The sequence below is a fragment of the Rhagoletis pomonella genome, unplaced genomic scaffold, assembly GCF_013731165.1.
Source record: "Rhagoletis pomonella isolate Grant_MI unplaced genomic scaffold, Rhpom_1.0 Rhpom_scaffold_00004, whole genome shotgun sequence".
NCBI lineage: Eukaryota > Metazoa > Arthropoda > Insecta > Diptera > Tephritidae > Rhagoletis > Rhagoletis pomonella.
The window spans coordinates 17,917,285-17,929,945 of record NW_023458558.1 but is presented as its reverse complement, the minus strand read 5'-3'; the positions used below and the strand labels follow the sequence as shown (position 1 = coordinate 17,929,945).

Sequence of the window (12,661 nt, the reverse complement as noted above, 5' to 3'; positions counted from 1 at the left end):
TGTGCACCACAAACCGGTCTGGTGCGCGCTTAGTGTGCTGGTGTAGGCATGTTGCGCGGAGCGGTTACGCTCACTCTGTTCCTACAAACACCTCAATGCTCAGCCGCCTTGGATTGCGAGTATTCAGTTGTAGACCAGTCGTGATCTCAAGCGGATGTGTTGTCCGTAGTAGTTCGTTCGTACGTACGATCGCAAGCCATATGTTCTTGATACGCCAAGGGCAAAGTAAAAGTGGAGAACGCCAAGCCATCAGATTAATTGTTGGCGTTAAGAAGTGACAAATCGTTAGCGTCGCGTTTGATTAAAAATATAAATTGATTACATTTTCAATTAATTTAGTTTGATAAGAAATTGCAATCGCCGCAATTGTGTTACACAAAATTTAACGAAAAAAAAACTGGTTTTGAATTTCTGACTACTGAATTGTTTCGTTTATTCTTTGTTATTGTTGGGAAGTTAATGAGAACGCGTGCAAACTGTCGAATTAGTCATTAATTAAAAATTAATTAAGCAAACAAATTTGCGGACCAACAAAGGTTATATGTATCCCCATTTGGTCGTGCAAAAATAAACAAAAAACCAAAATTAAAACAAATAAAAGTGAAAAAATAAACACAAACCAAACGAAAAAAACCACACCGCAGTGTTCGCCTAATTAGTGCGCGAATTTTTAATTACATTTAACCACAAAGAATACATTCGAAATATGCGGTCCGCGAGGCTAGCCGCCTGTGCTTTGTGAAAGTGTTCCAGCCTGGCCGCCAAACGCTTTCTGATTCATTTCCAATTTTCAATTCAACCGGAAGTGTGCCCTTACGCAACACCTGAATTGGTGGTAGCCATCAGCATTGCCAGCAGCAATCTCGTCGTCATCGCCACCTCGCTGCCCCATGTTAAAGCTGTCATCCACAGGAATGACTGTCACTGGTTTACGCACAAGCATGACAAGCCCGACGGTGCCGCCACAAACCGCATCTGCCGCCATCACCACCACCATGACCCTGACCAGCCCCAGTACGATTGTTGTCAGTCCCGCACACCTTATTAGCGGCAATAATAACAACTCCAATCACAATAACAACAACAGCGCTACCAACAACTTGCACCGCAACGGCAGTAATAGCAGCCCCACATCACCTTCCACGCTCCTGCTTACGCATCAGCAACACCAAACTCTGCAACAGCAATTGTTGCCACTGCATACGCAATCGCTGCACAATCACCCGCATCAGTTGAATAAAACCAGCTCGCGTTTAAGCAATTTCAGCGTCGCTTCCCTCCTGGCCGATACGCGACCAGCGGCAACGCTATCGCCAACGCGCACCCACAGCGCGGAAGCCATGCAAACGGAGCCGCGTAATTTGTCCAATAATACACCATCTGTCACGTTATCACCTGTTTCGCCTGCCGGTTCCTCACCCGCCTCACCGACCGCTGCACAAAACGGCCAAGCGCATCCACCACACGCGCCTCAGCATCCACATCCACATCCCCACGCTCATTTTCATCCTGCAGCCGTTGCACATCATGCACATTTGTTGCATGCCGCCGCAGCCGCACACGCGCAGCAACAACACGCCGCCGCGGTGGCAGCCGCTGCTGCTGCGCAACAAGCTGCAGTAGCGGCGGCGGCAAATGCGGGTGCGCCCCAACATTTGCACAGCTCCTCAGCGCATTTACGTCACACATTAAGCGGCAGCTCAGCGGAAGCGGCCACCAATCTAGTTACCACGGAAGGTGGCAACAATGCGCAACAACAACAGCAGCATTCTTCAGCGCGTCTTGGTTCACCAGCCGCGCATGCAAGCGGCAACAGCATCGAGACATCGTCCTCATCATCGGCAACGGTGTTGCTGGCCAAACATGAACGTCACTCGCCCATCGGTAGTTCGGTGGACTCTGAGCTGGAGTATGATGATGATTACAATGAACATGACCATGATGGAGAGCATGAACATGATGAGGAAGAGGATTCGATTGTGGACATTGAAGATATGAATGCCGACGATTCGCCGCGTTCAACGCCAGACGGTATGGATAGCAGTAAATCGCCGGAGGCGCTAAGCAGTCACATGGCTAACTCACCGCATCTACTCTCGCCGGCGGCGCTGGCGGCTTCGGGTCATGTACCCATCAGACCGACACCGTTCAGCGCGCTGGCAGCGGCGGCGGTGGCGTGGGGCGGCATTGGCGCTGGAGTGCCGTGGCCGGGTGCGCGTCAAATGCCACCATTCGGGCCGCCTGGGCTGTTTCCAGGACAAGGATTCGGCGGAGGTGGTAAGTAAAGCGTATGTTTATTAGCTAATTGGTTAAGTTAGTAGGATTTGTGAAAGCGCGAAAAGCCGACGGGGATATCGAAAGAAGCAGACATACATATGTATGAAAAAACGCTGAACGCTGCGTTAGACATTTCATCCAAAGTTGGATTCTTTGTGCAAGAAGGTGTACCCGAAACTTGTACATATTTTGTTTTTCATTATGAATTCAACGAACCAGAAAAATAAAGAATAAAAAGTTCATTCATGCATATCAGTAAAAAAAACAAAAATCGGTATTGCAAGTTTAATTAGCAAGATTGCTTCAATTTGTATGTGGAAATTTTTATTTTCTTTTGCTTTATATTTTATTTTATATATTTTTGTTTTATGCTGTTCAAGTTTGAGATTTTTGAAAAAAACCAGCCGAAATAATCTTTTCTTTTTAAGTTCGTGTGCTACGTAGATTGCAAACTGGTTTTTAACCGAACCGGTTTTTGAACCGACGGCGACGGCCTTTTACGGGCTTCGGACCGAACCACGAAGCGAACGATTTTTATTTTGAATTGCCAAAACCGAACCGAAAACCACTTAAAAAAATGGTATGGTTCGATTCAAAACCCACTAAAGCGTTCTGCAAGTTTTTTAATATACAACTTTGTCTAAAAAGGCAACCCTATGGTAAAAACTGCTAACATTTTTGAGATTAATAGTATCTATGTGAGTTATAATTTCGTCCATATAAAAAATGCTTGAAATGGTAAAAAAAATCAAAAAACTGCGTACTCGATTTTATTTGAGTTCTGATTAAAAAGTTTGAAACTATAATGTAATTTTGTTGAAGTACTAGTAAGTAATTTTCGTACAAAGTTTGAAATTTGGTTTTATACACTCATAAAAAACATTCCTTGATGCTAGGAAAAAAGTATATTATTCTAAGTAAATAATACCTTAAAATGGCTCCAATGACATGGCTGCCTTAATATGAATAAACGATATGACTCAGTTTATTGAAAACACAATTTCTTAGTTTTTAAGAAAAATTTACTTATAATTTTATCCCCCCGTGAAAGGAATAAGTATGCCATTTTGCTCGTGGCGCTCAAATAGTGAGTCGAGAGTTGCAAGGTTCGAGTCCACGAGCAGGATTTTTTGTTTTTAATGCAATTTTTTGTAATTTATATTTAAATTGAAATAATTGATTTACCTTACTCTAACCACCTCCAACCGGACTGGAACGTGCGATCTCAGAACCAGAAGCAGCAGTCGTCACGCGACGCCTCAGCCGGCATTTGCCGGGAAAGCAATTAACTTTGTCTTAACTGCACTGACTAAATTGAAAATTATCTAGGGAAATGATTACTTATATTTACTTCCTCAAATTAATGATGCCCTATTCTTAACATGAACCTGAATTAAGGAAAAACTTCTCAAATTGAGAAAATGTTTCGTAATATTAAGGAAAAAACAGCAACTCTAAAATAAAGATACTGTTTTCTTGTCTTGAGGAAGTGCTTTTTTCTGAGTGTAGGGTTGTTGTTTTATAACGAGCTATACTTTGATAAAAAATAATTAACAAAAGAAAAATAGTCAAATATCGCATTCCTATTATTTTGACCATTGGTACTTGTGCATATGAGGTTAACACTATGTCTCCATTGTGAGATTTAATGAGGATTTAGCCCTCAGACGAGATTTAACGTAGTAGTAGTTTTAAGTTAAAACTTCGTTAAACCCTCAATAATATTGATCAATAAATACAATTTCTTGGGTGTGGATACATAATATACAGTTACGGACATAGAAATCTAGCCGATTAAAAAAACATGTATTTTCGTATTTACATATAGGGGTGTTTTTTATATTTTGGTTAGTTTTAAAGACAAATTATTAGTATTTACATAACTTTTGTTTTAATAAATCAAGAAGATATTATTTTAAAAACTAGAAATTCAGAAAATATGTTTTATGATAATATAATGCAGAGTCCGCTTCCTATAAATCTTTTACGCGCTGCGACATAAAATTTATAAAATTAAAAAATCCTCTAGAACTCAATTCGACACAAGATATGCATTGGTAGTCATTTTTGCTAGCTATTTAGGTCTTCATGATATGCCAAAGGCTCACGATAGGATTTTTGGTTCCCTCTTATGAAGAAGAGAGATTATTTTCCCCAAACCATTAACGAATTTTTAAAACTTTTCTTTTAGCAAATGTTCTTTACAGTTTTGATAATTTTTCTTAAATTCGGGAGAATTATTCGGAATATAGTACCATTCGTAAAATTTTTCAAACTACATATTATACTTATTTACCACGAATAAAAAGCCAATTAAGAATTAAGAATTCACATCATGCAATTTCGCTCCTGGCAACTTCCTTTTATCTGTGTGCACTTCAATGTCCGCAACCGCATTTATAAAATCATACATAAGCAAACGTCAAATATGTATTAAAAAATGTGAACGTCAAACATGTCTCGTGGTGACAATGGTGACGGTTAATGTTTAGCAGCTGGATTTATTAAATCTGAATAGGTAAATCTTTAAATGGAGACATAGTATAAGGCCTAGTGTAAGCTCCAACCTACCGAGAGTGAGGGTATCAGCAATAAGCTAATATTGGAGAGTCAATTGAAAACTCCGAGCATGCTGTTTTTGTCTACTCGACTAGGGTCACCACTTGTCCGAACCTTAAAAAGTTTATTAAAATTTTTCTAATCTTGCCTTAATCGCGTTGATTTAAGATAATTTTTTTGTTGAGGGTAATACTCATATAAAAAATTTTTCGGACATATATGGTTGGAAGAAAATCCGTTAAAAAATTGCCAAAGACCAAGTTAAAACTTAAAACTTTTGCAATGAACTATACTTAAAAAAGTAAACGTTAAATAAACAAAAAAAAAAAAAACGTAGCAAAAATCGTTAAAGTGTCGCATCCCTAATTACACCACTATACATGAGGAAAATTGAATTTGATCTCAATAACAAAGCCTTTTAGTTTTGAATCCATAGATTTGTCATATTTTTGTAATATTTGTATTCGACCCCAACCGCCGCTCAGGAATACCCATGAACCGCTACAAGCTTTTTCTAAGTGGTTCACACCGCTGAACCGAACCGCACCTTTTTTTTGGGATAGTTTGCAGCCCTGGTAAAATGTTGAATAAACCAAAAGTCTTATGCCCGGTTTCACCAATCAATTTTAAAATTTATCAGACTCTTAAATTTAAAATAGCAAACTGTCCTATAAAAATTCTGTTATTTTATATTTAAACTTACACTATTATTTATTTTGCTCGTAATTTTGTATTTCCATGAGCCCCAATAATTCTGAAACCAGCTTCCAATCTAACCAATTTTTTGATTTGTTCTAGGTACAGGATTTACCCTTTTATATCATGCCTATATCCAATTTGTGTAAAACTTAATGAAAGGAGTGTTGATCTGTATAAAGTTTCCTTGCTGTTCCCTTCTATCGTTTTGAATTCTGACAAGCAGCGAATAGCGATCTGTCTTTACAGAGTTCAATTATTCTCCCTCTACATTATCCTAACCAAAGTAACTTTGACAAAACAGCAGTTAAATCTGCTCATATTGAGTTACAGCGTAGATTTCAGTTCGAAAATATTACACAAAACGGCAACAGTTACATTATTTGGTTTTAGTTACCAGCTCATGTGTTGAAAGAAATATATTTCGCTGACTGACGCAGATTTAATGTTTTTTATAAGCTTTTATTTAACTTGGTCTATATGTATGTAAGTTTGTTTATTTGGGGCAAATATTGTAATCAATTTTTTACCAACGTCCGGATGACCTAGAAACTTGAAACTTCACAGTTGGCTCAAAACCCCATCACAATGCAAGACGAAAGATTTATTTATTCGATAGGTGACGCAGGAGTCGAAATACTCTTATTTATCTCTAAGGACGTAAGGACGTAAAATAGTCCATTCTAATTACGCGCAGAAAAAAGACAGCTAAAAATATTTCTCTCATATTTGGTAATTATATACAAATCATGTGTTCAGAAAAACACTATTAGTTAGCATAACTTAACTCTTTTCTCAGTGTATAACCAAATCATGTGTTGAGAGAAATTTATTTAGCTGACGTTTTTCTGGATGTACAGTTAAAGCTCTACCCAGAATTGCAGCAGACTACGGTAAAACGGTATTTCAAATGGCTCATAATTGCGGTAGCAGCATTTTTACCGCCAACGTTTTTCGGTTGATTTTGATGTATGTATTTCTATTTTTACAGCTCAGCGGGGATGGCACAATATTGATTGAGTGTTGATTGTAGTAATTTTTATTATTTTCACGAGTTTGGCTACAGCTGTTCACTTACCGTCGACCGCTCTACCGTCGTACGCTGTAATTCTGAATGTGGCTTTGCTTGCATTTTTAGACTGATCCATGTTTTTGAGGTAATATATTGTTTTAAAAAAAAAATAGGTACTTATCACGGTAAGTTTACTCAACTTCAGCTCGTCTACTTTGACGAAAAACGTCAGAGAATTGAATCAACATCGATTTCGGTTGTTTCTAGATAATCCGCTTACAAAACTCAGAAAGGCTGCGGTTGTTCGTTTCGAAATGCCGCGTAATTGCAAACGCCTTGGGTCCCTAGGGACAGGATTTTGTAAATTTTTTTCGACATTATGATTTTTGAAATTTGAAACCGCGAGCAGGCTCATATTTAATAAGAAATTGAGCCTGATTAATCAGTAATAATCAACTCAATTGTTAAAACAACTTGCAAAATCTTGGTATCAGCAGAGTAAGGAGACTTTAGCTTATTTATGTTTCTTTCTTTAGCACTCCACTTTGTTAGGCGCATATTAAAAAAAAAAAATTTTGCTTAATTTGAGAAAGAGAGAGCTGATTTGGGCATACTATTCGACCATATCGGGTTGTCGCTTCTATATAAACCATTTTTCTAAATATAATTCTTCGCAAATAGTCACTTGAGAGATTGAAAGCTTCCAATTTGTAATTTCTGCTTAGCAGAATAGTTAACCGTGTTTAAAATATTGTAGAAATAATTTATTGGTTAAAAACCGCACACGTTTCTCTTTTCCTGAATTCAATTATACTAAAATTTTTACATTGGAATATATTTACATACATACATACATACATACATACGTGCATATGCAACAATTATTCACTTACCCGTTACATATGTACGTACTTATGCGTTTCCTCATTTTCTACCTATTTAAATAAACTAACAAAAAGATCCCAAAAATTCTACACAAACATTCAAAAATGTCAGTATTTCACACAAAAATTTTAATGAATTTCGTAAAATGCTGACCACTGCAGCTAACCCCAACGCAAGTGCGCCACCAACGAGCGCTTCATTGAATCATTAACAATTATTTGACATTCTTTTTTCACTGTTGGTGTTTACCAATTTTTATTTTTTATTTTTTTGTTCAATTTGACATTTTCAAATGCTAAAAGCTTAAAATACCGACCGACGCTAGTGCCGCCATTAAAGCCTGACGACAGAGCTGCTGCCATCAGCAAAAAAAAAAAAAACACCACCTAAAGCTGCATGCATGTAGAGAGGGAAGCGGTAGAACCAATAAAAGCCACAACAACAGCAATAAAACAAAAGCCAACGCAACCACCATTAGCGTAAACGACAACGGGCAGAGCAGCAACCCAAGGCAAATACACACACACATACGCACATTTTGTAATTGGATAAGCAATATATGTATGTGGCAGGGTTGGTTGATTGGGCGGCTGGACGCTTGTTGAGGCTCCACCAGTTGGTTATTGTTTTGCAAGCGAGATTCATTGCTGGATTTTGATTGTTTTTTTTTTTTTGCTTCTATGCTTTCTTTTTTTCTTGCTGCAAACAATTACAATTCATTGTTTTTCGGCGTTTCTTTTTTTATGCATATTTTTTTTTTATATTGTTGTTGCTGCTGTTGTTTTGCCTTTACGCTAGAGCTTCGCAATGTCTGCAATATCAATTGGACTGCGCGCGGCGGAATGGCCGTAAACGAGCAATTGTGCGCGGCTGATTGGAGTTAATATGCAATTACGCTATGGGGGCAGCGGCAGCAAAACAACAAATAAGTGGTTTCTGTATGCATACATATATATGTATATGCAAGTATGTATGTGTGTATATGCCAGCGTGTTTAGAGTGTACATACATTTTCGTGCGTATATTTGCAGCTCTTGCCGCTTTTGCTGGCAGTATTTTCCGCCTCGGCCGCGCGGCCAGTCAAAATGCGTGCAATTATCATATTAACTGCAATAAAATGCCTATTTGGGCGCTGATGGCACACACTTGCATACACGCTGTTGAAAAGAGCACATAAACATTTAGCTACATAGCTTTCAATATGTATATGTAAGTTTGGTTGTTTAACTTATATTCCAACAATTTGGCTGATTGCCGCGCTCTTCCGGTTCTCTAATTAGATGCAGGGCGCACAGCGCTGTGGTAAATTCGAGTTTTGAGGAAATGGTCTGAAATTGTTAATGATTAAGTACTTGATTGAAAAACATACATACATACATACATGGATACATATGTACATATGTGTATGTGAAAAAAACAAAAAAAAACGTCCCACTTCAACACCATTTCATTTCGCGACTGCGCTGCATTTGTGCCGCACAGTTTTTTCTACCGCAACGCACATTGATCGAAATCTTACCGCATTTTATGCACAATTCACCCTATTAAAATGCACTAATTTAAAAAAAAAAATGTTCCTTTATAGCCTGAATATCGGTCATCCAAAGTGACAGGCGTTTTTTACTGCACTTTGCTGTTGCGCGTTTCCTTTTTTCTTATGTGCTTATATGTATATACTATGTACGTACTAGAATATTTGCAAGTTTATAAATTAAGTTTGGTTTTTTTACATACATATAGGGTACTAACTAGCTAATGGTCTCGCTTGAGACTGCAAGCCCGCCGCAGCGCTGTATCTATATAAAAACTTTAATTGTATGCAAAAAGCTACGTAGATACGCCCTGCATTTCAAACATTTCCTCTGCGAAGGCAATAGACGTAGGTACTACAATCTACACGTTTTTACTGCGTCCAACACTTTGTCAACGATGCGGTAAAGCGCGATACAAGCGCATTTGTGGCACCTTTTGAGCGAGCGAGCGTGCGAGCCCTTTGAGTGAGTGACAAGCAAGCGCGACCCTAGCCGACCACTGTGCCAGCAGCACCGGACAGCAGGAGGCGCCGCGCACTATATTCAAAGTACCTACCTACTAGTCAAAGTCCAGTTCAAGTCAAAGTAACAGCTACCGCTCGAAGAATATATAAAGAAAAACGTGTGTTTGCAATATGCATTTGTATGTATGTTTCTTTGCTTTAGAGTTGTTTTTTCGTTCTGTGAAAGTCCAAATTGCGCCAGTGCCACCACAGCTCCTAACTGTGTGACCGCTTGAAAGGCATGCGGCCCTTTTCAATTTTGTACTCCACACTTTTTCACCTTTTACCTGCGCATAGAATATGCATGAAGTTGTATAAGTATGCCTTCAACTGCAGGGCCGCACAACTACTACAATGTCTCTTTGGCCTAATGTCGCCCACTGTGGCACATAATTTTACTTTACGGCGGGCTATGTGTTTTGCCAAGTGCAACGACGTGCGCATTTAATTTAGCAACTAGCAATGCCAGCAAAATTAGTTATGCCTTGGCGGACTCTTTAAATTGCTTCTAAGTTTGAAATTTTAGAGTTGCAGTATGTAGTTCTATTTGTTTGGCTTGCGATGCACATCCTGTGATATTAATTAGACTTAGAAGAAAAAGAAGTCAGATTTAAAGCTCCTTTTGTTGCTTATCTGAAAGTGGGCGCGGGAAAACAATTTTAATAGCTCTATTACGCTTCTTGCTTGGAATACTCTACTAACGGGCATTGCAGTGTTGGAAATTAAAGTTTCTTAAGTGCTGGATTCATTAAAATCGGCATCAAGGTTTGTATACAGCTACAAATTTCAGTTGAACCAACTAGTTAAGCAGAACAGAGGGGCTGACACTCTCGCAAAACGTGAGGTCCAACGGACTCATAAGTTGCCGCCCAATGGCAAATAATAAATAAAACGAGAACAAGAGACTCCCAACTCCTTCCACATAAGTCTCTGGACGATTTCGGAACCTTAGCGGACGCGCACACAGAGCGCTTATAGCTGAAATCTTGAAAATATCTATTTATAAAATTATGGCTAATATTACAACAAAAATTCCAAAAATTTGTATTAATATTTTGTACTTCCTAATTTAGTATTTTGAAGCCCATTCAAGTTTAGTAAAGTGCAAGTTTAAAGATGCTAGAACTTACTGCTGATTTTTGCCGATTCAAATCGCAGCATAATATGCACGGTTGCGACGAGCGAGTAGTTGCTTTAAAAAATTAAAAATATTTGCACCAGCTACTTACCATGCCAAAGTCGCCTCTTTAACTTTACCCATTAGAGATGGTCTCAAGTTGTGCCTGTAAGGGGATATGTTGAGATTAATATTCTTTGTTTTTTAAGTTTCCATTTAACTGCTTGCATTTATAGATTTTTTATTTCACGATTAGATTAGTGCAGTTGCAGTTTTTATAAAAAAAATCATAACTTAATCACGATCAATTGATCATTACTACCAGCATTATCTATACCAGTAACACTGCCATTACCATTTCCGTTACCATTAGCACAAGAATCCCAAGCAGGGAGGAGTGGAAAGAGTATTTCAACACTCAACCCGATAGTATTGACGTCTATACAGATGATTCGAAACTCGACGGTAAGGTAGGGGTGGGCGTTTTCTCACGAAACTCTCCTCTAAAAATCTTTTGTAGATTACCGGACTACTGCAGCGTTTTCCAAGCCAAAGTTTCAGCTATCATGGAAGCTGCTGAGAATCTTGGAACCGAAATGATGGGAAGGTACGTCCACATTTTTAGTGATAGCAAGGCTGCAATCAAAGCTCTGAGATTTTTCACCTATCTCTGCCGGACCGACTTCACCTCATTTGGGTCCTTGGTCATAGGGCAAGGCAAAGTACGACCAAACAGATTCTTCCTGGTAAAGAACACATTGTATGCCTTTTGCCACTTGCAAGCTGCTACTTAGTGAATTTGTTTACAAACAATCTGAAGAAAGATGGAGTCAAAGTACGACTTGTCGAATTTCAAGGCAAACTCTTAGAAGAGAGTATATTTCTTGACTCGACGTGCCTTTCCGTATATGTTGTAGAAGCTGCAAGGACAACGAAGAGGAGGAAACAGTCTTGCATCTCTTGTGTAAATGCCCCGCAATGTGTGGAAGCAGGCTGCGGCATCTGGGTTCACCGTTCCTGACCGACTTTGCGGAAGTTTCAAATACCGACGCAAGGTGCCCGATGAGATTCATCAGCGAGACGAAGTGGTTCAACAGGGAGGATAATTGAACGGTGTCAACTGTGGTAACACAACGGAGGCTCTAAGTGTGCCCCTAAGGTGGCAGCCACTTTTACCTATCTACATATGTACCTACCTGCCAATACCATTACCATTACCATTACCAATCACCGTTATCATTACATTGCCGATACCAATTACCTCATTACCATTACCAATTACCTCATTACCATTACCAATTACGATTGCAATTAGCATTACCGTTGTCATTACCAGTTACGATTATTACTACCATTACCGTTTTAAATTATCTCATTACCAAGTGACATTATCATTGCCATAGCCATTGGTATTTCTAATGTCATTACTTGCGCCATTATCACTCCCATTTGTATTATCATTACCATTACCATTACCATTATAAATTGTAATTTACAATTATAATTACCAGTATCAATATTTATTTTTATTTATCGTTATCAATTACCAATATCATTACCATTACCCAGTGCCCATACCAATTACCGTACCAATTACTATTTCCAATACTAAGCATCATTACTATTATTATAACCCTAGCCAGTTCACAACAATAAAATGCACAAAAGAATTTTAATTTTTAACAAAAGTTGTGCAACAAAAAAAAATAGAAAAGCGGCAACGACGACTTTTGTTTAATTTTAAAGTAATATTCCATAAAAAAATTCCGAAAATTTTAGTTTTTATTTTCAGTTTTTATTTTCAACACCTTTTATCGAATTATGGAATTTGCATCATAAAACAGCACGGGCTGTACTTTCCTATTCAAATGTATTTTTATTTAACAAAAATACATATTTAAATAATGTCACTTAATCCCTCTTTTAAAATTTACACACATTTTTCCAAAAATTTATTTACCTTGTTGATCCTGTGCCAATGGCAGCATATCCTTTTATCCCTAACCCCAAGACAATTTAGTGTCACATTAAATTTTCAATTGGCCTTTTGGCCACGTACCAACAGGAAGAAAAAAATTAG

At 38.3% G+C, this 12,661-nt stretch overlaps 1 protein-coding gene across 1 annotated transcript in view; it reads left to right on the top strand.

Moving 5' to 3' along the window:
- Positions 1-90: 90 nt before the first annotated feature.
- LOC118737148 (muscle segmentation homeobox) overlaps positions 91-12,661 on the top strand; it is a 51,706-nt gene continuing 39,135 nt past the window's right edge. Inside the window, exon 1 of the mRNA XM_036467466.1 lies at positions 91-2,277. Within this exon, the coding sequence (XP_036323359.1) occupies positions 891-2,277 (1,387 nt within the window). The 5' untranslated portion in view covers positions 91-890. The remainder of the gene's footprint in view (positions 2,278-12,661) is intronic.